The sequence below is a fragment of the Magallana gigas genome, chromosome 8 (assembly GCF_963853765.1).
Source record: "Magallana gigas chromosome 8, xbMagGiga1.1, whole genome shotgun sequence".
Classification (NCBI taxonomy): Eukaryota; Metazoa; Mollusca; class Bivalvia; order Ostreida; family Ostreidae; genus Magallana; species Magallana gigas.
In genome coordinates this window covers 6802494-6828852 of record NC_088860.1, presented here as the reverse complement: position 1 = coordinate 6828852, position 26359 = coordinate 6802494, and the positions used below count along the sequence as shown (strand labels likewise).

General features: G+C 35.5%; 2 protein-coding genes across 2 annotated transcripts; both read right to left on the bottom strand.

The window, feature by feature from the left end:
• LOC136270919 (sucrase-isomaltase, intestinal-like) lies at window positions 1–14253 on the bottom strand. The gene is made up of 23 exons (XM_066069875.1): window positions 13648–14253; window positions 11755–11953; window positions 11501–11655; window positions 10944–11115; window positions 10739–10832; window positions 10540–10658; window positions 10281–10406; window positions 10002–10133; window positions 9741–9875; window positions 5844–5966; window positions 5502–5586; window positions 5278–5410; window positions 4681–4817; window positions 4152–4186; window positions 3921–4055; window positions 3528–3676; window positions 2729–2813; window positions 2197–2253; window positions 1804–1931; window positions 1504–1592; window positions 1010–1059; window positions 755–913; window positions 1–617 (listed from the first exon to the last, which is right to left on the bottom strand). Exons 1-23 carry the CDS (start codon window positions 13956–13958, stop codon window positions 546–548), a joined length of 2880 nt encoding a protein of 959 aa, XP_065925947.1. The 5' UTR covers window positions 13959–14253; the 3' UTR covers window positions 1–545.
• A 4034-nt stretch (window positions 14254–18287) lies between these two features.
• LOC105333477 (protein FAM43A) lies at window positions 18288–20023 on the bottom strand. Its single transcript, XM_011436474.4, has one exon. It carries the CDS (start codon window positions 19722–19724, stop codon window positions 18936–18938), a length of 789 nt encoding a protein of 262 aa, XP_011434776.3. The 5' UTR covers window positions 19725–20023; the 3' UTR covers window positions 18288–18935.
• Window positions 20024–26359: the final 6336 nt, after the last annotated feature.

Sequence of the window (26359 nt, the reverse complement as noted above, 5' to 3'; positions counted from 1 at the left end):
TACTGAACAACAGTTTATTTCACTCCATATAAAAATTTTCATGTACATGTAAAGCTTTCAAACAATACCAGCGGCAGTAGATGAATAATTCAAATAAACTGATACATGTATACAATGGTGTGCGCTTAATTTTTTTTTTCTTGGTAAAATGCAGATTGGATATTAAAACAAATTGTGGTCTTTGACGTGAGATTATGTCATAATTCATAAGTATTTTCATTTATAAAAAGAGATAATTTTTATTTCATACAATTGTTTTCCCTAATTACAAATGGTTTGATCACAATTTCTAATAAAATATTTTGTACAAATAAACAAAAAGCTCTCATATAACCAGTTCTTTGCAATACAATACGAGTATGTACCCCCATTCACAAATCAGATCTATATTTTCAAAGTAATCTTGGCAACAGATAAATTGTTTGAAATTCTGTAAATATGTGTTTATGCTTTGCGTGGTTTTTTTCATGTAAATTGGGATATATTAATGAATAGCTCTAGCAATATATCAGAAAATCGTTTATTTAACTTTTAAAGTTGTTTCTTCATTTGTATACCATCCAATTCACTGTGTGATTTTTCGTTATATCCAAGTTTATGTCAACAAGTTGTACAATCTGAAACAAAAAAGAAAGTAGTAGTTTTCAAAGCAAATGTTCATACAAGAATAATTTTAATACAAAAAAGCGCACATCTCTCTCTCTCTCTCTCTCTCTCTCTCTCTCTCTCTCTCTCTCTCTCTCTGTGTGCATACTTTGTGTTTAAGCTGTATATGCCTGGCTTCTATCGGCCGGCCGTCAATGGAGAGAGACGTTGGTACACCAGGGAGTCCGCTAAACTCTATGACGGTGAATGAGAGATTCCCGGGAGGGGTATATCCTTGATGGACCACGGATATCGTCAGGTGCTCTCCCTATCACACATACAAGAAAACTGTATCTTTCATGACACTGTTTATCAATATATCTCACTTAGATATCAAATATGCGTTTTTAATTACATATGGTACCTCTTTTAGTTCAAACTTGAGTTCAAGATATTTTCCAGTTGTATAAGAATCTGGAAAGGAAAAAAATACCAACACAATATTTACAGCGATTTCAGTATAGAAAACCTCTCTCGACTTTGTTGTAAAAATCACTGCGGTTTACAGAAGTAATTTGGAGATAAATTGAAGAAATTAAAGTTTGACCAAGGTTTGAACTATAACAATGACATGTTGTAACCACGTAAGGCTTAAAAAAAAGTTGCGTGTTTAGGGTAACCCGACCTAACCTACAAAAATGCCCCCATCCTACCATTTTTAGATGTCTGTTTTTATCCGATTGTGAATTTTGTATTATTTCTATTAAAAAATCCGTTTTTAAATATGACACAAACAAACATTCTTAGGATTCATGCAGAAAAAAATACGATAAAATAAAAAAAATCCCTACCTACCTAACCTAATTTTTTCATCAGCGATACCCTAAACACACTAATTTTTTATAGGCCTAAGTATACCTAGGCTTTCCCCGTCATCCACATATAGGGAGCCCGAGGCGCTGTAAGTTTCATCCAAGGCACACCACAGACCCATGGGGTTCAGGCGGCTGTAGTCAAACAAAATATCATAAACTCGCGATTTTTTCTATCTCTCTCTTTTTTTTAAATTATAATCATTCCTTAGGATTACATTCGTAGCTGCTTTCTATAGTTCGAATTACAGAAAATTTTCACTTTGTCAAAATAGAAATCTATTGCCCAAATATATATTTTCTCAAGCTTCAAAAATCAAGTATTTTATCCAAGAATCATGTTTACCTGTATTGCGTAGAGTTGGCTACATTTTGATATGGTATGATGGATCCGCCCCTTGCGTGAAATGGAAGGAAAGACAGAGGGGTGGGGATTGTGACAAATCTTCCGTCTGATGACCTTGTCTCTTCGCCCTAACGTCACGTGCATTTAGTACACAGTGCATGAGTACATTATATTCTAATTTTGGTTGTGTTATGAAATGTATTTTTTACAAGAAATTAGTTCAATTTAATTGTATTTTGTTTTTTTGTTTTTTTTGTTTTTTTTCAGTAAGTTTAATTATAATTACGAGCGCGTAATCACTATGTCAATGTTCTAAATAAGATTTTTGTGCCAAAACATCTCAGAGTAAACGTGAAATTTAACCAATTATCCAAAGAAATGAAAGTTACCAACCTCATAATAGTCAAACCATCTGCCTTTTGGAAAGTATGCCGTGACTTCAGTCTGGCCCTTACAAAAATAGTTCAAGGTGGCATATTATTTTAAGTTATCCAAAGCATTCAAAGAATTTTTAACAAAGTATTATATTTTTTGGTAAAATTCGACTTACATTTTAAATAGATGTTTGTAATTGTGCTTCTTATAAATTTGCATGGTTAGGGTTGGAACAAAGAATTTTTAACTAACCAATATATATTTTTGTAAAACTAGACAAACATGTAAATTAGACTTTTGTAACGGTGCATCCTATTTACTTGCAGGGTTAGGGTTGGATCAATAATCAAAGACTTTTCATCATAGCCGATGCTTAAAACGTCCTTCCGTCAATTATATGAATGTAAATTTTGTAATCAAAGATCGTTGAAATGATAATGGACTTTGAAATCGGTATGTTGGTTGAAATACAAATTGATGAAATGATCTACAACAAATACTTGTTCAAATATGACGCAATAAATATACTAGTAACTAAACTAGTCCTGACCTCGTCCAGTGCTGGAGAGATGAGCAGTGAGGGACCAAACATAAACTGTCTGTCTATGGACCAAGTATTCTCATCCTCTGGGAATCTAGTCAAAACGGTACAATGTAAGACTGACTACTGTACATACAGTGTACATAGATTGTACTTACAATGTACATACAGTGTACATACAGTGTACATACAATGTACATACAATGTACATACAGTGTACATACAATATAAATACAATGTACATACAATATACATACAGTGTACATACAATATACATAGAGTGTACTTACAATGCACATACAGTGTACATACAATATAAATACAATGTACATACAATATACATACAGTGTACATACAATATATATACAATGTACATACAATTTACATACAATGTAAATACAATATACATACAGTGTACATACAATATAAATACAATGTACATACAATATACATAGAGTGTACATACAGTGTACATACAATATACATAGATTGTACTTACAATGCACATACAGTGTACCAACAATATAAATACAATGTACATACAATATACATACAGTGTACATACAGTGTACATACAATATACATACAGTTTACATACAATGTACATACAGTGTACGTACAATGTATATGCAGTGTACATACAGTGTATTTGTTGGTCAAATATTGCAGATTGTTGATAAATTCGAAGTTTGAATGTGTTTCAACAAAAAATGATAAAGAAATTGTAAATATATGTAAACTTAACCAAATCTGAGAAACATCTTTGGACCATCTGACATTTATAACCTTAGTACATAAATATACTTACTCAAACATCAAAGACCTGAGTACCATTGTAGCCTCGATGTGGGCCTCTTTGAACTGAGAGTACATATAAGGCAGGAATTTGTACCGGATTCGGATGTAGCGACGTACGATGTCGGTAAAAGTCGAGTTCCAGGCGGTGGGGTCTTGGTCCTTGAGTAAATGTATTCATTAGTTATCAAAATTATTAATGATTAGCGCTTTTGTTGACAATTGTAAGTTGCATTCAAAATAATAAAGGAATACAATTTTTATAAAGCAATTTGAAATACACTTTTCAAGTTGTTAGTTTCTATTGTACAAAATTTTAAACTATTTTTGAAAGCATGCAAGCGAAGTTGATTTTTTAAAATTCTATTTCCATGATTTTTTTTAAAATCTACAATACAATATATACCCTGGCATATTCCACGCCATCGTTTTTATATATATTGTGGCTCCTAGCAAAAGGGTAAAAGGTTCCTAGCTGGTACCATCTCAGACACATCTCGTACTGCGCCTGCGCCCAAAACCCGCATATGTCTGCCCCGATCTGAAAAATCAGTAAATTTAAAAATACATTTTATACGTATCGAGAAGTACTAATAAAACAGTAGACACTTACTGTATATTGTCGAATAGTACTTACCAAAGGAAATCCAAATAGCTGAAATTCTAGCATACCTGAAATAAACAAAATAAAACATGTAAATGAAGAGTAGGTCATCACTTGCAAAGTTTTGGTGTATCTTAAGTCATACAAGTTTTGTTTACCTCTGTCAATTCTAAAACTAACTCGTTTGAAATTGATTTATATAAACATGTGAAGTAGATTCGTTCCCGTCTTAGTCCGCATTATTTAATAAAAATAAAATGTTTGGACAACATTTTGACAGAAAAACTTTATTTATATACAATATATATATGTTCTGGGCCGCTACTTAGTTCATAATTTATAAGCTTGTAGAAATAACGCTGTTTGACGGTGATTTAAAAATTGAAAAACAAAGTACAACTTTGCGCGGAAAAAGTATACGTATTATTTATTTATTGAAATAATTATTGTAAAGTAAGGTAAACAGCTAAATGAATCTTTTATAGCAACAGACCGGAACAAAAAAATAAAAGTATTACATGAAAAAAAATGTTTTATTGGAAAAATAAATCCTGTGTTTTACCAACTATGGACCAGTGTAGCTGTCTCCATTGGCTTCCATTGTCCCCTAGCCATTTAAATGCGTACTTGGAAGTTCCGGCAAAAGATGACCGCGTCATCACAAATGGCCGCTTGTTGGGATTCAGTTCAACCAGAGCACTGGGGAAAAATATAGAACTGGAGATTAAAATAGTTCACGAAGAGACCATGTTTACAATTATGATCAATACACACTGCCAAATGGTAAGTTTTCTTATAAAGTTCTACTCTTTGCAAAACTGCTTTAAGAACCAGTAATGCTGAAGTAGATGTATAGATTACGGTTCCTTTCCTTTTGATAAATACACTCATGATAAACATTAAAATGTTAACAACTTGGATCAATCGGCTTTTGGTGGACTGGGTCATCTATCAAGGTATTTTTACCAATTCCTTATCCTAACGTTAATTTTTTCATTTGATTGATAATCAACTAAAATAATTACTTTCGTTCGAGTATCGTTATTGTTTCAAAATGAGACGTTCTGTGAGTTGTTACTTAATAAAGATGAAACAGTCTTGGCATAAAAAGTTGCTTTATAGAGCGGAATCCATGGATCAGACCAAAGTGACGTCATACTTGTAAGTGACGATGCTCTCGCTATGTCCATACAGGCTGTGTACGTCATAATGACTGCCCCAATGTTGTACACCGTCCATACACAACGTCTTGTAATACAGGCTCCCATTGTCCCTGTCCCCTTCAAATATTTCTGACCAACGGAAAGAAAAGGGAAATTATTATGAAGTAAAGAGACCAAAAAAAACCCACAAGAAATGAGCAGTCAAAATACAAGAGCTAACGTGGAATAAACGGTGGGTGGTTCCAATGGTTGTCAGGGCAACCGGTCACAGACCCCTGGACAAAGTTGGCGGGTTCATTCATGTCCTTTTTAAATATAAAATTTAAATTTATGCAAAAATATAACATTAAACATTAAAATATTCGATTGAATGTCAAACGTTGTAGCAATGAATTCATAGAAGACTTATCGCATCTTAGGTTTAACGCGAATTTCTTTTGTGGTATGTGCAATTTTATTCTACATTCTCGTTCGTTCTATAATCTATACAAGTGATTTTATTACTAAGTAAGACAGTAAGTGCATCGTTCAAGTGTATCAAGGATTTTGGTGATGTACTTACGATCCACAGCCCGTCAATGTGAACCCTCTCTGTGTCGTTGAAATACTGGATCCATTTTTTCCAGAATTTGGTCGCGTTCTCGATATTTGTAAAGTCTGGGAAAACTGACTCCTCTGGCCACACCTAGGCAGAATCATAAGATTGTACTAATACATGTACTGAAAATACGTACAGCAGGGCATGGTCTGTATAATCTTTTAGTATTTACTGGACCAACAATAAACAAGAGGCCCATGGGCCACATTGCTCACCTGAACAGCAGTTCCTTGTAACATTACATTTCGTAGCATATGCTTTTTCTATTTTAAACATTGAACCCCTTTCTGGGGACCCAGTAATGGTCCGAGGTTTATGGTTGGCTTGAACAACATAAATAGTAACATAGGAATGAAAATGTGTAGCACTGCGGTGGGACCGCACGTACACAACCTGAAAAACTGAACGTAGAAGAGTTCCACTTCAAGAGGAATAACTCTCAGACTGTACAGAACATTAAGAAAGATAACTCTTGGTTCCACTACATTAGAGTTTACACAATTTGAGGATCCTTGCATAGTAATCTCACAAACTGTAGCATTATAGTTCTCGAGAAGAACTTTTTAAAAACATTTTCAATATATCTTTCTATGTTAAACTTTGAACCCTTTTTGGGGCCACAGTATTAGTCCAGTGCTAAAGTTTTAACTATTTGGAATCTACATTATTTAAGGATGCTTGCATAGTTATCTCACAAGCTGAAGCATTATAGTTCCCTAGAAAAAGATTTTTCAACATTTTCCCTCTATATTTCTATGCTAAACTTTGAACACCTCTTGGGGCCCCAGTATTAGATTGAGGTCACGGCTTTTATAATTTCGAATCTACACTATTTGAGGGTGCTTACGTAGTTATCTGACAAATTGATGCATTGTAGTTCTCGAAAAGAAGATTTTTAAACATTTTCCATATATACCGGTACTTCTACATTTAACTTTAAACCCATCTTGGGTCCCTAGTATTAGTCCAGGGGTCACTATTTTAAAACTGTCGAACCTTTATTATCCAAGGTTGTATGCATGATAGTAATCTCACAAATTGAAGCATTGTAGTTCTCGAGAAGAAGATTTTTTAACCTGTTACCTTTATATTTCTATAATAAACTTTGACCCCATCTTGGGGCCCCATTATTGGTCCGGGGGTCACGATTTTACGAATTAGGAATCTACATAAGCGAAGGATGCATGCATAGATATTCCACTAACTAAAACATTGTAGTTCTTGAGAAGAAAATTTTTAAACTTTTCCTTTGTTTTTTAAAATGTTTAAATTTTGAACCCCTCTTGGTGCCCATCAATTGTCCGGGAGTTACAATTTTTTGAATCTACATTATTTAAGGATGTACATGTATGCATAGTAATATCCCAAACAGTTGCACGATGGTTCTTGAGAAGATTTTAAAACATTTTCCTATATATGTTAAAATCTAAACCCCTCCTGGGGCCCCACTTTTGTTCGGGGGTCACGATTTTTACAATCTTCACTATATATACAACCTTTTGTGTATGTATTGGCATTTTTGGTGAAGTGGTTCTTGAGAAGAAAATTTTTAAACATTTTTCATATGTAGTTCTATGTTAAACTTTTGGTCCGAGGGTCACGATTTTTACAATTTAGAATCTTCATTATACATACAAGCTTTTGTGTAAATATTGGCATTTCTGGTGCAGTGGTTCTTGAGAAGATTTTTTAAACATTTTCCTATGTATTTCTATGTTAAACTTTGAACCCCGCCTGGGGGCCCAGTTTTGGTCCGAGGGTCACGATTTTTACAATTTAGAATCTTCACTATATATACAAGCTTTTGTGTATGTATTGGCATTTCTGGTGCAGTGGTTCTTGAGAAGAAGATTTTTTAAACATTTTCCTATGTATTTCTATGTTAAACTTTGAACCCCGCCTGGGGCCCCAGTTTTGGTCCGAGGGTCACGATTTTTACAATTTAGAATCTTCACTATATATACAAGCTTTTCTGTAAATATTGGCATTTCTGGTGCAGTGGTTCTTGAGAAGAAGATTTTTTAAACATTTTCCTATGTATTTCTATGTTAAACTTTGAACCCCGCCTGGGGCCCCAGTTTTGGTCCGAGGGTCACGATTTTTACAATTTAGAATCTTCACTATGTATACAAGCTTTTGTGTAAATATTGGCATTTCTGGTGCAGTGGTTCTTGAGAAGAAGATTTTTTAAACATTTTCCTATGTATTTCTATGTTAAACTTTGAACCCCGCCTGGGGCCCCAGTTTTGGTCCGAGGGTCACGATTTTTACAATTTAGAATCTTCACTATATATACAAGCTTTTTGTGTATGTATTGGCATTTCTGGTGCAGTGGTTCTTGAGAAGAAGATTTTTTAAACATTTTCCTATGTATTTCTATGTTAAACTTTGAACCCCGCCTGGGGCCCCAGTTTTGGTCCGAGGGTCACGATTTTTACAATTTAGAATCTTCGCTATATATACAAGCTTTTCTGTAAATATTGGCATTTCTGGTGCAGTGGTTCTTGAGAAGAAGATTTTTTAAACATTTTCCTATGTATTTCTATGTTAAACTTTGAACCCCGCCTGGGGCCCCAGTTTTGGTCCGAGGGTCACGATTTTTACAATTTAGAATCTTCGCTATATATACAAGCTTTTCTGTAAATATTGGCATTTCTGGTGCAGTGGTTCTTGAGAAGAAGATTTTTTAAACATTTTCCTATGTATTTCTATGTTAAACTTTGAACCCCGCCTGGGGCCCCAGTTTTGGTCCGAGGGTCACGATTTTTACAATTTAGAATCTTCACTTTGTATACAAGCTTTTGTGTAAATATTGGCATTCCTGGTGCAGTGGTTCTTGAGAAGAAGATTTTTTAAACATTTTCCTATGTATTTCTATGTTTAACTTTGAACCCCGCCTGGGGCCCCAGTTTTGGTCCGAGGGTCACGAATTTTACAATTTAGAATCTTCACTATGTATACAAGCTTTTGTGTAAATATTGGCATTTCTGGTGCAGTGGTTCTTGAGAAGAAGATTTTTTAAACATTTTCCTATGTATTTCTATATATGTTAAACTTTGATCCCCGCCTGGGGCCCCAGTTTTGGTCCGAGGGTCACGATTTTTACAATTTAGAATCTTCACTATATATACAAGCTTTTGTGTAAATATTGGCATTTCTGGTGCAGTGGTTCTTGAGAAGAAGATTTTTTTTTAACATTTTCCTATGTATTTCTATGTTAAACTTTGAACCCCGCCTGGGGCCCCAGTTTTGGTCCGAGGGTCACGATTTTTACAATTTAGAATCTTCGCTATATATACAAGCTTTTGTGTAAATATTGGCATTTCTGGTGCAGTGGTTCTTGAGAAGAAGATTTTTAAAGACATGCACCCTATACTCACTGTTTCGCAATTATCTCCCTTTTGAAAAGGGCTGTGCCCTTTATTTTAACAATTTATAATCCCCTTTCCATAAGAATGCTTTGTACCAAATTTGGTTAAATTTGGCCCAGTGGTTTTTGAGAAGAAGTTGAAAATGTGAAAAGTTTACAGACGGACGGACAGACAGACGGACGGACGGACGGACGACGGACAACAGGTGATCAGAAAAGCTCACTTGAACCTTCGGTTCAGGTGAGCTAAAAATATAGCATGCAGAAAAGAATTATTCACAGCTAAATCTCACATAATTCTAAGTGTTAGATAAGGTTAAAACACACCATTAAATGCAAATGATTTGTATTATATTGAATTACAGTTTGAGCACGATAGTCTTAGAGCTAGTTCCAATGTATACTAGCATACGTCACACGTATATAACAGTGTACATGGTAAATACAAGGACTGGTTATAAGCAAATATGATTACAAGTATAGTCTTCTACCTTTCCTACTAGCACTTGTCCGCTGGAATTTTTCACAAAAACGTCCATTTCAAGCCCATCCTCATACATCCTGTACCCCGCACTGTTGTTTTTCGCCTCTGAGTAAAGGTCTCCTCTTGAACCAATGCCGCAATCCTGAAGTTGAACTAACATCAGTCTGGATATCAAATATAACTCTCTCTCTCTCTCTCTCTCTCTCTCTCTCTCTCTCTCTCTCTCTCTCTCTCTCTCTCTCTCTCTCTCTCTAAAAAGCATTCTTACCACAATGACCACAAACTTCTTTCCTTCTTTATGAACCTGGTCGACAAACTCGGGTAATTCCTTAAAGGTACTTTTGTCCACGGTGTAATCAAACTTCTTGTACATGTAGTCAATATCTCCCCATTGGGCATCCTAAATTCAAGAACCATTAACTGTAAGATTATCTGCAAATAGCTTTCTAACGCTCATATTTAATGAACCGTCTCATCATTACTTCATATCATAGTTGGTTTTAATGTGAACTAATATTTTTTTTGTAAAAACTGAGGTTTTGCTTACAAATGGTATTCCTGCATTTACATTCCTTTCATGGATTATTTTCATTCGATCCAATGTTTCATATCCCCATCGTAAAAGATGGAATCCTAGAGTCCAGTATGGTGGCATAGCAGGGTGCCCTATAGCCTGAATATACAAGACAAATCCATTTAAATGAAGCAATACTAAGGTTGCTGATTGATCTCATTATCCATATATAGAAGAATACCGTATTTTAGTCTTAACAAGCAAAGGTATGGGATATCTTAGTGCTGATTACGTGTATGTACTGCTGGAGGGCGTGGTTTGGGTTCTCCCCCAGGAACACGTAGAAATCTAGAACCCCTCCTATTGTTCTGTAGGTAATGGCGGGGTATGGGGACGGCTGCAGGGTCACCTCTATAAGGCAAAGAGGAGACATTAACCCACTTGTGGTGAAATGTTGTATTCATAAATTTTATACCTTTAGGTAGGCTTACCCATTGCATTGCTATTCTTCAGAAAAACCATGTTCGCTTTTCCCTTTTTCTCTAGGTTCATATAAACTGGATGTGCTCCGTACAAGTTCCATTCCTGAATTTAGATTATGAAATATAATAGCGTAATATTATAGAACGAAACAACACAACAACGCAAAGTGATCACCAGTGACAACAAATATCAACGAAAGCAACCACAATTTACATCCACTGGAGCCATGTCCCGAGTGAAGATCGTCCACGTCTTCCAGTTCATGTCATGTCGGTAGCGCCTGTGGTTGTGCTCTCCAAACCCATACACATTGTCTGTGGGGAGGCGGGTGCTGATCTGCAGGAACTGGTCAGAGAACGTCAGTCCCGGTAAACTGCTGTCAAATCTTCCAACACAAAACAACAACCAGGTCAGAAGTGTAAATCATTGAATCGTTGGGGATGATTATAAAGTAAGTATTTGCGCAAAAAAGAAATTCACTCGTTACTGATTTAAATTGTTTTGCGTGGAGACATGATTACAATGACAAAATAAATCCCTTGCGTATGAATTGTTATTCGGGAATTAACGTAATTAATGTCCATGTTTACGGCATTGAGAACTCGCCGATTCCAAAGCAAGTTTCAAAAGTCAACAGCTAGTATTTCTTAAATTACACGTTGTTTAATGCTATCGTCCAAAGTTTTAGTTTCATTTTCCTGTTTAAGAATCGCCGCACAGAACGGCTTATTCCTACTGATGAGCCCGCGAACTCATGATAATATACTTACACTACGGACCCTGTGCTGTTTCTGGTGACTTTGATGCCAAATGTGGGAGTCTTAACCACCTCCACCCTGTATTGCTTATCTGTTGCTGGAGCTGGTCGGTTGATTTTCAGAGCCTCCTCTGGGATTTCAAAAGGTTGAGTATTACTGGGACGGAACTTATGAAGAAAAAGATTTTTAAATGCAAAAATGTAAAAATATAAATGGATGCTTGCGACATTTTGTATCTACATATATGGTTATATGAACGAACATACATAGATTCTTAGTGCGTTGTCCCCGTAGTCTTCCACCGTGACGTCAACTTCCGGGTGTACCCTCATTCCGTACACTTCCTCGGGGCCGGTCCTGGATATTTTTAGATGGTTGGTGTTTCCTGTTTGAAATTTGTAACCCACTGTATCCGGAAAAACACATTTGGGAGCACGGCTGTTTGCTGCTATTCTCCATATACATCTAAAAAATTACATAAAAAGTCAGAGTGCATAGTTATATATTGTGTTATTGCATAGGCAATTTACGATAAAGTACGGTCACGACTTTCCTAAATTCATTTTTCCATTCTTAATGCTTAAACACTTTAAAAGGTACTGAATTATCAATTGGTCAACCCCAACTCAAACAACGAGATCTAGTGCTCATAGTTCTTTTTTTATCAAATTCTTGTTTAAGCCTTTTTTTTGGCACCTTTAAAAGTTCAGCAGTGTAACCTTTAAAAGTAGATGCTTAATACTGAGAAAAAAATAATTTAGAATCGTGATAAAGCTGTCTTGCAATTTAACGTTATATACTAGTATTTACATTTTCCAGTGTCTTTGTGTGAGATAAAACTACGAATCGATTCTGAAATGTATAGGCCAATACAGATCATCAGTGACTATTTTATAAAATTTAATCGCACAACTGCTGAAAATTTGGCAAATATAAATAATAGGGAATCATTCTTTGAACAGTAGTATAATGAGGTGTTCAAATACGATGGGCGTCGTAAAATCTATCATAAAGCCCTCCGGGCTTTATTGGATTTTATCACCCAGGACCGTATTTGGCTTTATAAGATTTGATGACTTCCGACCATTTTTTATCACCCCATGATACTCAAAGAATGAGTCTTTATTTCTTAAAGCCAACCGCCAAAATAGAACATCCCCTCAAAGTTGGTTAGCTCAAAACATCATTTTATTGAAAGGATATTTGAAACTTCTTTCCTTGAAATATGATTTAACCCTTTAAAGACCGCTATGATACCTTATATTTTTATGTTGCGGGCACCCCCCCCCCCCCCCAAGACAAAAAAAATTTATTTGAAAACAAATGACAATCAAAGAGCTTTAAGACAGTTGCTGATGACTAATAATCGGTTTTCGTGTTTTGGAAGCAGACTGGCATTTTGATTTTTCATTTAAAAAATGTCAATATCTCACGTAGAGAATACCACAATGACATAACCATGATAACTTTTTTTCGTGTTCATGTTCAATACAAGTTTGCAATGGGATGTAGGCTTAACCAAATGGCACCCAGTGGGTGGGTAGGGAGAAGGGGTTGTTTGTTTTGGGTGTGGGTTTTTAAAGAAGAGGGTGAGGGGCTGATTTTTGTTTTATTTAATTAGAACAGCACTGGTTATAAAAGATAGCGCTAATTTAAACGTGGAGGCATCGACTAGTGTCCCCAGTGACAGCAGATCTCAGCGTTGGTATGTAGATTATTAGTCTAGTACAACTGCAAGCTTATCTCTAAGTCAACAGAACATTTCAGCACTGGTTGTCATTTATATTTTTTGTACTTTTCTATGCACAGTTTTCTTCGAATACAGAATGTTCATCTGTTATTTAATTATATCGCAGAGTTTGTTTACTTGTATTAATCCCCGAAATATTATGCAAAAACTGCATAAATAATTTCTTCTACGTTGCAACAGAGCAGATTTAAGTGTCCTTGTAATGTCACACGAAACCTCATTTTACTATACACAACAAAGATGTGTTTTTCTTGGCCAACTTTAAAGCGTGAACAGGTGTGTGAAATAGGATGTGTTTACTTGGTTAACATAAATATTTCAGATTAGATCCGTGAAGACAGTTAAATGTCGGTACAGCAGACTCTCAACAGGCGCCCCTCAGTAGACTACAAGGTACTTGTATACTCACTGTCTTCTCTCGCATTCCCCCCTAGTGACGTCCTGCCTGGGTTCTCTAAGGTTCCTTGGTAGGCAGTCAACCACCGCCCCCTGCCGTGAGTCTGGAAGAGGAGTGGATCTTGTGGGCGTCGTTGGTGGGTTCCCTACCTCTGCCCCTGACACCGGTCTGCCAGTCCCCGCTGACGTTGGAGAATCATCGCTATCGTCATCATTGAGCATGCGATGTAAAACGATGGCCGACATTGCAATAGCCGCAGCCGCCATCAAAAATAAGACGCACATGAAAAAAGTATGTCGTCCCCAGTTATTTTTGGTTGCCATTTTGATAATTCACAGGTGTGGGTAATAAAAAAAATAGAAATTACGCAGTACCTCAAAGAAGTCCTTCCTGAATCACATACTATATTAAGCTCAAAAAGTGCTGATCATGTTGCATTTCTATATATTCCACGCACACTTTGGACGGCCGTCGTCACCTCTCTTAGTCGCTCTGTACATGTTTACACAGAACGCATGATCTTGTCATAGAAAATCGCAACGATCATGGAATTTTCTATTTGATGATCGTAAACTACCCTGCTAAAATAAAGTAATATCAATCTCAAGACAGTCACAGATACAGAAATGATAGAATGCTGACCACGTGCTCTCATTCTGGACATTGCAAAAAGAAGTTTGCGTTAGTAATACAGTGAATTTAATACTGTATGTATTAGTAATAAAGTTGAGCACTAGGTTGCTCGAAATGCTTTCTACATATAGGACATGTATTGCACTGATAGAGAAACCAAACAAAACACCGAGTTATTTATCGTTTGAAATCACAGGGCCTGAAGTTTGTGCTATATGGTATACCGAAACCGAGGTCAATTTGTATAAAAAAACACAAATGTCATGTTTCGTGCCGAGGAAATTCAAAGGAATGGAAGACAGATATATCTATGTATACATAGTAGCAGTATATATATACGAGTAGCATTTGAATGACGCAGTATCTAAAGAAGATAAGTTAATTAAGCAATTAATCCAACATAAAAGTATTAACATTTAACATTTTTAGATGAAATACCAGTACTTAACAAACATAATAGTAAGTGATTTACGGGAATTTTTATTAAATGTTTTTACTGAAATATGATTATTGACGTAAATTGTCTGCAAAGCAGTAAATTGCTCATTTCAAAATAAAATGCGATTTTGTATTCTGTTTATATTAATTATTTATGGCAATGGCAAATCATTGTATGCTATAACCATTCAAAATTCATTCTGATCCTAATAAACCTACGTAGTACTTATATATCACTCTAGCTTAATGTTTTTCTATGCCATGATTTTAATTGTAATAGATAAATGATACCAGTATGTATATTTTATGAAGAGCTGTCATTACATTTGTTCAAAACCTTCACAAAAACTATATTTACACAGTGAAATATGCTAACTTAAAGGGACTTGGACACGATTTGAGATCAAGAATTTTATTTTCAATTTTTATGTATAAAATGGTTTACTGGTGCATTTTTAAATGATTTAAGAAAATATTGAATGTTAAAGTCAAGTTACAATAGAGATACAGAGGTACAAATTGATTATTATGTAAACAAAGCTCGGGTCTTATAGTTGTTTACAAAAAATGTTATGTAGAGAATTGCCATTTCTTAGACAAAATGACATGTAAAAATCAATTTAAACTAATTTCAATTTCTTCATAAATACAATTACCAACAAAAGAAAGATTCAGTTGATTAAAACTTACACCAATACAACACATATGTAAAAATGACAATATTCGAGCTTTATTTACAAAACAAAAACTCTGTGAACTCTGTATCTTGCTTATAACTTGATATTTGACTTTCAAATTTGACATAGCATTATGAACTTCCATATTTACCATTATTAACATTGAAAATGGAAAAAAAGAATTTGAAAATTTTAAGTCAAATCATGTCCAAGTCCCTTTAAGGTCAGACGCACGTTCCTAAATTTTTCAAAGAATTTGTTATTGATTTACTACTACCTTGACCTTGATACTACTACCTTGACAAGCTTTCTCGCTTAGAATTAGAGTACCTTATCAGGCATTTATGCAAGATACTAGAGTATGCAATAGACCGACGGACGGACGAACAGACTAATGGATAGACGGACGGACGAACCAAGAGCAACATGGGATAAAATAAAATAAAAAAAAGGATACACGATAAAGTACCAATCACCTATTTTTTACCGACAGTTTTATTCCAGTTTACACATTCTGCGCTTTTGGTGTAGAATTTGCAGTGTTGTTTTAGCAACGTCGGTTGGTTCTAAAGGAGGTTTTCACTAAAGTACACTATATCCTTAAAAGTGGGACGCGCTGCGTATACGGGAGGGTGGTGTTGGTGCTGCAGATTATTTTGTTTTGGATGCTTTGAAATGCACAAGATTTGAATCAGGTTTTATCAGGGAAGGAACAAAATGGTTAAACGATTTCAAATTTATGACGATACATCTACATTATAACTTACACAATCAGCTTATCTTTGGTACGTTTTACGTAACACCTGAAACCATGCAGTTCATGGAAAATGTTAACATTACTTTACAATCCAAACCCACCCACCCACTCTCTCTCTCTCTCCCTCTCTCACTCTCTCTCTCGCCCTCTCTCTCTCTCATTCTTTCTTTCTCTCTCTTTTTCAAGAAGATATGCTGAGCATTGTTTATACATAGTGACTTAGTTGTCCCTGAATAATATGAAAATATCCCTTCAGGTTAGGTGGTCATCAAATTACTCATCAGATTTACTTTAGATATTTATGCGTGTTTTTTTTTTTAGCTATAACATAAATGTTTGGTGAAGAATAAAATCTAATTTATCTTAAGTTAGAATAGCTTCCTGTATCTTTATGTACAGAGTTTTTACTCTCAAGGAGATACATATAGTCTTAAAATGACAACGTCCACCTAGCCCTCTTAAATGTTAACCAAAAACACGTCTCCGTTTGCACACAAAAAACGTTCTAATACAGTATATAATTATGTTTACAATAATTTATTCATTATTAACATCAGCCAATACTTGTTACTGTGCCTGGGTTTACTTTTCTGCATTTTTTATACAATTGTGAAGGAGGAAAAACATTATAGATTCAAAGATAACCTATTTTTACTAAATATATTCGTCTCACGTTAAGCAATGCTCTAGCAATAGGTGATGCCCCCCTTCGACTTCCTATACGTACTATTGATTTGTAGAAATTTTACAGGTAAAAATAGTTTTGAAAACTAGTAACTTCTGTCACTCGAAAACTTTATCATGGACTCAAAGAATAAATCATATGAGAGAGACGTTCCCTTTACGGTTTTTATCTTAATATGCAACTTCATGAAACACTGGCGAATTTTTCTCTGGTTGTCGTAGTTTTGCATAATTAAGAATATATGCAAGATTAAAATAATGAAAAACAAGTTGATTAAATATTAATGAAAATTGTGGTTGAGTATTTATGAATATTTTTGTAGTTTTGAATTTATAGAATTTTGCAGTTTGAAGCTAAATCACTTCATTATTTGGACAATCAGAACACATCGTTATTGGGACAATCAGAACACTTCGCTGTTGGTACAATCGGAACACATCGTTATTGGACAATCGGAACACTTTGTAATTAGACAATCGGAACACTTCGTTATTAGAACAATCGGAACACTTCGTTATTGGGACGATCGGATCACTTCGTTATTGGGACAATAGGAACACTTTGTAATTGGGACAATCGGAACACTTCGTAATTGGGAAAATCGAAATACTGCGTTATTGGGACAATCGGAACTTCGTTAGAGGGACAATCGGAACATTTCGTTATTGGGACAATCAGAACACTTCGTTATTGGGACTATCGGAACACTTCGTTATTGGGACAATCGGAACACTTCGTTATTGGGACAATTGGAACACTTCGTTATTTAGACAATCGGAACACTTCGTTATTTAGACAATTATATCACTTCGTTTCTTAGACAATCGGAACACTTTGTAAGTTAGACAATCGGAACACTTCGTTATTGGGACAATCGGAACACTTCGTTATTGGGACAATCGGAACACTTCGTTATTGGGACACTCGGAACACTTCGTTATTGGAACAATCGGAACACTTCGTTATTGGAACAATCGGAACACTTCTTTATGTCTACCAAGATTATCAATATACATTTACATGTGTATCATAAGAGTTAACAGAAAACAGGGATATTGACTACATTCAACAAACAACCTTGCGGTGATTGATATTCTAATCATTTCGTATTCATTTTATCCAGGTCGTATAATTGCTTCAAAGGCCGAACGTGTGGGAAGGATTTACGAGGGCTTGCTGTTTCTATGGCCGCAATCGACAAGACGTCCATTTAATGATACTCATGTAAACTTACAAAACGCGCTGTGTTTACTCAGTTATTTTTCTGGTTAACTGTTTCAGATAACCTATCAATTAAACATTTTGTCCTTTTGTTACATATTTATACATGGGCCCTGAGATACATTCCAAGGTTCGCCGTAATCCCATCAACCATATAAAGCAATGTCTTTCTTCAAACAGTGACACATATAGATTTATGAATATTTATGAAACATAACATGCCATTGTTTGATTTTTATCTTGAGAGAATATGGACTTTACCAGGTTCCTTTTAACAGTTTTCTTTGAACACTATGTAGAAAGATACTAAGTATGCCTATCATTTAGTAAAAAAAAAAAGTCAGGTTCCCTATGACAACTCTAAAGTGTGGTCAATTACTGAAAATTGCCTTTCAGACGAGGAGAATTTATGGGGAAGCAATTTTAACGTTTTTATTTGAACTACAAACAGGAAGGAGAAGAGCGATAGTTTTAGTCATAAATTTTTGAAGAGGTTTACACAAACTCACACAGCCCATAAATTTGCTCCTTGTTTTTTTTGATGTACGGAGAGGGCAAACACAGTAATACATCAACATTTTTTATCGCTTTATGCTATTGTTAAGTAATGGTTTCAAATTATTGTACAAACCAATCACCAGACGCGTCTTAATTCTACATTTGGCATACATGTACACATGTACAAAGTGCAATCATTAAAAGTTCTTAAGATAAATCATAATATCTATATATTCAAAGCCGATCTCGGTGCATAAACTCTCTACGTCTTAATATTATCAGTCTTTTTATGGACCGAAATAACAATTCAATAAAAACTGGATCCAGTGCATGAAATATTAAAATATCACAGATTTAGACTAGAATTACTGTTGTTAGTAATATCATGATGTTAATATAACACTTCCGGTTTCGCCGATTGCACATCAGTCCCTTCAGGAACCGTTCCAACTTCCGTTTTTACAGGGTTTTTATTACTGATTTTGTTCTCTGATACTGTGTCCAGACTTGAGTCTTTGATCTTTAGAGAACTGTTTAGTCCATTGGACAAGTCGTCTGTCTCTGTTTGACATCCAGAATCACGCCTACACAACTTCTGTGAATCCGGCGCTGATCCGGACTCGCTGCTATGCACGGAATCCGAATCCGCCTGCGACGCCGAATCTTTGAGAGAAATTGGTTGTCCTTTCTGAGTTTGGTTCTTTGTCTTGACTTTTTTGCTTTCCCTTTCCTCTCGGTTCTTCATCGTCTTCCATTCTTTGTATGCTATCTGGAAGGCCCTGGACATGACGAGGGACATAGATTTGGCCTCCTCCTTGGTACTACAGATCACGGCGTACACTTGCAGAGAAGGAGAATCGGCCGCCTTGCAAATCCAGCAAAATATCCTCTCATTCACAGCCACATCGGCATTACAAAATGAAATATTCTCGATAGGATAAAACTTGCCTTGATCCTTTTTCTTCTCTGATTCCTTCATTGTTATACCATTGGTATTAATTGTAATGGTTACCTTTTTCAGTTCTCTCTCACTCCCGGCATTGTCCCAGAGTTTCTGCACGGGTCCAGTTGTACATCCCTGGCCACTAGCAACAAATGTCTCCGCACATCCTATGTACCTGGCTTTGAAAACGGGGTCAGTTTCTGTGATTCGGGCTCGAACTTTGGTAGCACTCCACATTGTTTATGATCAATACACCACACATTCAATATATTCTTAATGTCTTCCCAAACAATGACCCTGCACCGCCATGATGGTTTGATGTCACCTTCCTTATCCACTGTAAAGCCACTTGCACAGTGTGTCGCGTCCCGTGTTTGTAAAATTGAAGCACCATATATCAAAAGGCGGGATCGCCCAATAGCTTTCCTCTCAGTGACGTGAAAAGATAATTTGCATGTTTGAACACGGTTGAGAGTTTTCAATAACTGCTGTTAGATAAGATAACGGCATTTATCCGCAAACGGACCATTTGTATGCCGTTGCCTTCTGTCCACAAGAGACCCCAAGAAACCACGCCCTCTTGTCGTAATTTTGAATTTGTTATTGTATAATTAGTGAAAGTTTGTTATAAAAACTTAGGTGAGACTGACGCCATTATCATTCTTGAAGAAGCTGTCTTTCAGATTGTCATTTCACAAATAGCCAATTACACTATCTAAAGCCAAGGATCGTTCAGTAGTCCTCGGCAGATCAAAGTATTTAACTTCGGACAAATCGGGGACCAAGGTAGACTATATCCTTGCCTTTAACTGTTGTAAAATCATTTACTTGACGTCTCCTATCCCACTGTATACTCTTCAATAACAGACACTACCAACTTACCTTTGTCGGTTTTTTTAACTGTATGTAATCACTCACGAAATTATGAGAGTGGAAACAATTCATTTTGTAATGTACAATGAAAATGGTGCTACATCGTATGTTACAGTTCCATGTCTATATACATATGTACGGCATACGTATATTAACATGTACATACAGTATATATATTTACAGTTGACGAGTAGCTCTCGTAAAGGTTTTAATGGAATTTTAGAATTTTGTTTTATCTTAATTTGACAATTTTTCAAAGAGATAATCTGAAACAGAAACTTGCAGAGACATTGCGCAATTAGAGTTTAGAATTGTTGATGGATTAGGTTGTTGACAAAAAAAAATTGCACATGTTTGGAATATTTTTATTTCACGATTCTCAGTATTGTGTAATATGTATGAGGCTGTGATATGAGCAGAGTTTGGCTAAAGGTCAGTTAAAGCGTTACGTTGAAACTTTCCTGGAGTTAACGTCTATTAAAAGCTTCTACGTAGTTTACCATATCACCAAATCGATAGCTGAATTAGTGACATCATCTATTCAAAAGGTAACATTGCTGAATGAAAGGTGATATCAATTAGATGGCATCACGTTATTATATAAATAGTGCCTGTTTGGGAGGATAACAGTTGAAATTGACACCCCGAGAAAACCATTGTCAACCTCCGCGACACCCCGAGAAAACCATTGTCAACCGACGCGAAGCGGAGGTTGACAATGGTTTTCTCGGGGTGTCAATTTCAACTGTTATCCTCCCAAACAGGCACTATTTATTTTGTTATACTGAATGTCTTAATTTTAAAGAAAACATCACTGCTTTTAGATAGGAATAACGTGAATTCTAAGGCGAACCGTACGCGCATGATTTTCGCGCATGTAACAATTTGCAATGTAACCCGTTGCTAAGTGCGTTGCTAACGCTGAGGGTAATAGAACGGATTATGAACTGCGTCTTAACCAATCAGATTTTAGTATACAAATTATCACATACTTAGTAATATATGTAAATACATGTTTATTTCATTTGTGATACAGATGACATCACAAAACTCATATCGGTCTCCGGGGCTGATACAGGTTATCAGCCCTATGGTTGATACGGATAAGTATCACATCAAATTGAATGCAATTGAAAACTGCAGTTTTGGGGCCCGGGCAGTTAATTTTAAAACACGAGGAAATACAGGTTCTGTAGATGCATGTTTGGTAAAACAATAAGATCTCATATTCTTAATCAATACATGTACAGACTATTAATTTTTTTTTATTTTCAAATAAAATTCAAAATCAATTTGTTTAAATTGATGCTTTCTAAAATTTTTATTGCTAAGTATGTAATAAATATAATTATAAATACCCTTTTCCATATCACAGCCTGTATCAGCCCTCGGGCTAATATTGGAGTCTCGGTTTTTGTGAAGTAATTTACATGTATGGGAATAAATCATTTCTTATCAAGATTTAAAATTATAATCGAAATTCTAGAAGAGCTATATAACTTATTTGTATAAATGTGTAATTATGGTTTTCGTGTATATGTATAATTTTTAAAGTGTGTTACGAGATAAGATGGAATGTAGTATTTTTGTCTTCACATAATGTAACTTCGAATCTATGATGATAAACTGTTAACTGGTGTATGATTCTAGTTTGAGCACACGAGTTTTACTGAAAACCAAAAAGTGATGTCAAAAAGGACAGTGGGACAGAATGTTTCTGTTATTGGTGTTGGGTGGGTCGGGTGTCCAAATATCTCCTTATTCACCACACAGTTATAATATACTTAGCTCTGATAACGCGCATGTCAACATCTCATTACATTTAGACATACTGGTTGTAAGGCCGTCCTTTCTGCTGATAAGGCGTTGATAGTCGATACCTTACATTCAGAAGTACTAGTACGTGATCAATGGATAAAAATGGAATCGTTAGTACACGTAGTGGTATGGATCATTAAAAACTTTGTTTTCTGTACCTAAGCTTTGATCTTTTAGTTTTATCCTTGATTTTTCCTTCTTGAATACTACAATATTTGATTCTAGATTTTATGAATTTTAATCAGCGTATTTTAATGCATGTTTAATATAATACACCGCAGTGACCAAATGGTACATATGATATATACAGATACATATTATTACAATAAACAGTGATCATGTGCATGTATACTTCAGTATGGTTTAAAGAATAAGGAATTATTCTTTTAGTATAGGTGATCAAATATGGTCGGGATGATCAAATTCAAAAAACAATTAAAGGCTTTATGATAGATTTTATCACACCTGACTATATTTGATCACCTCAAAATATTCAAAGAATGAATCCTTATCATTTATATTCATAAAAAACTTCAGCAATTTAACGATTAAATATTAAAGTAGTCATTGATGTAATGTATTGGACTATACATTACAAATTGATTCGTAGTATTATCATAAAGACACTGGAAAAGATAAATATTTGGAAATAAGGTAGCACACTGTCAACATATGCACCTCCAAAAAAAAAAGAAGAAAAAAAGACATGTAGATATGCCCATCCACCATGATAATAGCAATTCCTTCCATACGGCGTAGGTAAGTATAGTTTGAAACAAAGTGCATGGTATTGTAAAATAAGATGGTGGTTTATTTTGTTTTGAAATAAATCAGATTAAACTACAGCTCTCGATAATTCGAAATTCAGAGGACCATCTTCGAGTGATCAAGAGTTCGAGAGATCGCAAGTTAGAAAAAAATTTTTTTTCTCAACGTTGATTTCATACCGTTGTATCAACACCAGATTTTCGGTCATAGGCGAAAAGAAATCAACATCATTTGACTACCTATATGTTGTGCCTATATAACCAGAATCAAATGAGCACCCGGTATTGGCATTTTTATAACTTGACAACTACAGTGAAGTAAAGATATAATTTGTAGTACATTGTCAATTTCATGCTTCTTAGGTTGATTCTGCCTGGCTGGCCACACTGCACAGAACGAAGTCAGAATTACAAATAGTTGCAGCCCCGGAATATATTATTCGTATATGGAGGAATTGGATGTTCCTTCTTTGCAACTTACTGATATAGACAATAAAGACTATTTGCTTAGTTTTCTCCACTTTAAACAATCGATAAACTTTATGAAATGTTTTTGTTTTGTGGGTTTTAGTTTAGTTTCATGCGAATATTAAAGTAACGGGCCAAGGGGGGGTCTGAAAAAATATAGCTCGTTCATCATTGCAGGTCAGTTATGTTTTTGTCAGTTTCAGTGTTTGCAACCTTCATAACCGCATGAACCTCCAATGAAGCAATGAATTATCTAAAGAATAACATTATAAGGTTTTTTTTCTTCGAATTAAAATTTAAGAATTTATGGACATATATCAATCTGCCCCTTATTTAAACTTTTATTCACGTTTAGCAGTTGATTTGGATTTAGATGCTTACAAGTTTATATATACCAGTGGCGTTGGAAACAAATTGAAAGTGTGGGGTGGGGGGGGGGGGGGTGGTAGACTAATCCTCAGAAATCTTGACAGGCAAAAATTAAAAAAAAAACAAAAAAAAACATAATTCCCACCAAAATCATGAAAATCCTAATCCGGGGGGGGGGGGGGGGGTTATACCTGTTGTTCCAAAAAAATTCTTAATTACCAAAATTTTTTTCTCTCCAAAATCATGAATTTACTAATCCGTGGAGGGTAGGGGGTGGGGGGGGGGGGGCTTGTAGTATACCTATACCTATATGACTCCAACTTCTCATTATTTCCATCTTTTCAAGGTAAATTTTGGAAAAATTATCGTTGCTGCGAGAAAAAGTGGGGGGGGGGGGCTGAACCCACTTTGATGTTATGTGCCTAATGGTTAGGTCTAACTTTGCAAAATAAATGGGGGGGGGGGGCTTAAGCCGACCCCCCTGGTTCCGACGCTTATGTATAACCACCCAAATAATGGGTTTTTAGAGTTTCTCATATTAACAGTAAACCATCACGTTTTTAAGGGGCATTGGGACATACATGATTTATGCAGACCACAGACTATATATTTGCCTCATTACAAATTACTACAAATTAGTGCAGTCGTTAAGAAATGTAACTCTTGGAATCGTTCTCAGTGTAACTAAATAAAATAGAGTTACCGGAATTGCACAATTTAGATCGCCCCTAGATGTCGCTATAAAACATCTACAACGTAGATTCTCGATTAATTTTTTGAAAAATCCTTGAAATATACATATATCTGCCTTATCAAGTATTGTGACTAAACGAAATAGTAATTCATTTGTTTAAGTGCTTCGATTACTGTTTATTAGTCAGTTTATAATGCCATTTAGGCCTCACATTAATCGCTGGGAGTTGTGGCGTGCTCCTGTAATCCAGCTACCTGGAGGCTTGAGTTGGTGGACAGTTTGAGGCCGGGGGCCCTGTCCATCGGTGTTCTATGTCGATCGGGCGTCCGCACTAAGCTCAGCATCAATATGGTGGGCTCAGGGGAACCTAGGCTCACCAGGTTGTCTAAGGAGGGACGTACCGGTCCAGGGTGGAAACACAGCAGACAAAAGTTCCCGTGTTGAGCAGTAGTGGGATCGCGCCCGTGAATAGGCGCCGGTGGGTAGCCCGTCCAATATAGCGGGACCCAATTCTTTTTCTGTCCTTTTCTTTCTAAAAATTATTTTCGCTCGGTCTTGTTTCTCGATCAGTTCATGCATAAAAATTATTTTTTTTTTTTTTTTTTTTTTTTTGACATGTACCTTTGTTTGCCCAAAAGGTCCCAGAATTTGGAAATAAAATTATCTATCTTATCTTATAAATTGTTCAAATGCTAAATGTGCATTTAAAATGCTAACACACACGTGCTTCTGTTTTTTCTTTATTAATACATGTAACAGTAATAGATAAACAAACAAATGCATTTTATTTAGCCTACATGAATTGTTACTGTTCAATAGGTGGGATGTATCGAAACAACTCTGGACCTTTGGGGGGTGGGGGGGGGGGGAGGAGGGGTGTCGATAACAAAAATAGTCAATGACATATACTTATACAAATAACAATATCTACAAAAAATAAGATTGTTAGAATATCATGTCATTGCAGAGGCGGATCCAGCAATTTGGAAAAGGGGGGGTTCCAATTGAAGATAATCAATACGTGCAAAATTCATTAATTTTCAACAAACAAGTCCTTTTGAACGTTTTCCGTGCGTAAATTTAATTAACAGTTATCTCGTCAATATCTACATGTATTTCATACCTTTTTTAATATCAGAGTGCACTGTAAAGCGTTTTGGGTTAGGTAAGGAAGATTTGCACAATTTCTAGCCTTAGAAAAAAACCCAAGTCTCCAGCAATGAGAACGTGCGTCTATGCTTAATAGAAAGAAACACTAAAAAATGATTCAGACATATTACGACAAGCTATTATAAATATGAATTTTTTGGTAATATTTTTTATGTCTTTGATGTTTAAATTCTGAACTATTTATCGATTTTGATTTCTATCGATTGCCTTCTTAAATAAAGGTCTAAATGATAGGATATGACAAAAAAAGGGGATACTTTATCTGCTGAATAGATTGTTCATGTGTAATACAATGGTACAAGCAATAGTCGTCCCAGGGAACTTGATGTGACCTCTGTAATGGGTGCGCAATATCACCCGGCACTAGTACAGATGCGATCATATTCAAGGAAGTTGTGAAAAGTTGTGCATTTACATAATGGTTTACATATAAACCCCTTACACTGTATTTTTGTAACGTAATTTCCGATTCTTGGAAACAAAACAACAAAAAAAGGCTTCCAGCCTTCGTTTGTGATTCAGGTATGAAGGTAGCTAGCATTCCAGAAAAATAGCATAACCCGCATAAGAAATTCTTTAAATGAGCAATTTTAAAAGCATTTATTTGAGATAATTAAAGTATTTATAGTATAAATGGGAAAAATTAAATAGGAATTACAAGTTTTCCAAAAATTCATATGTCCCAGAGAAAGGGGGGGGGGGGTTCCGACCCC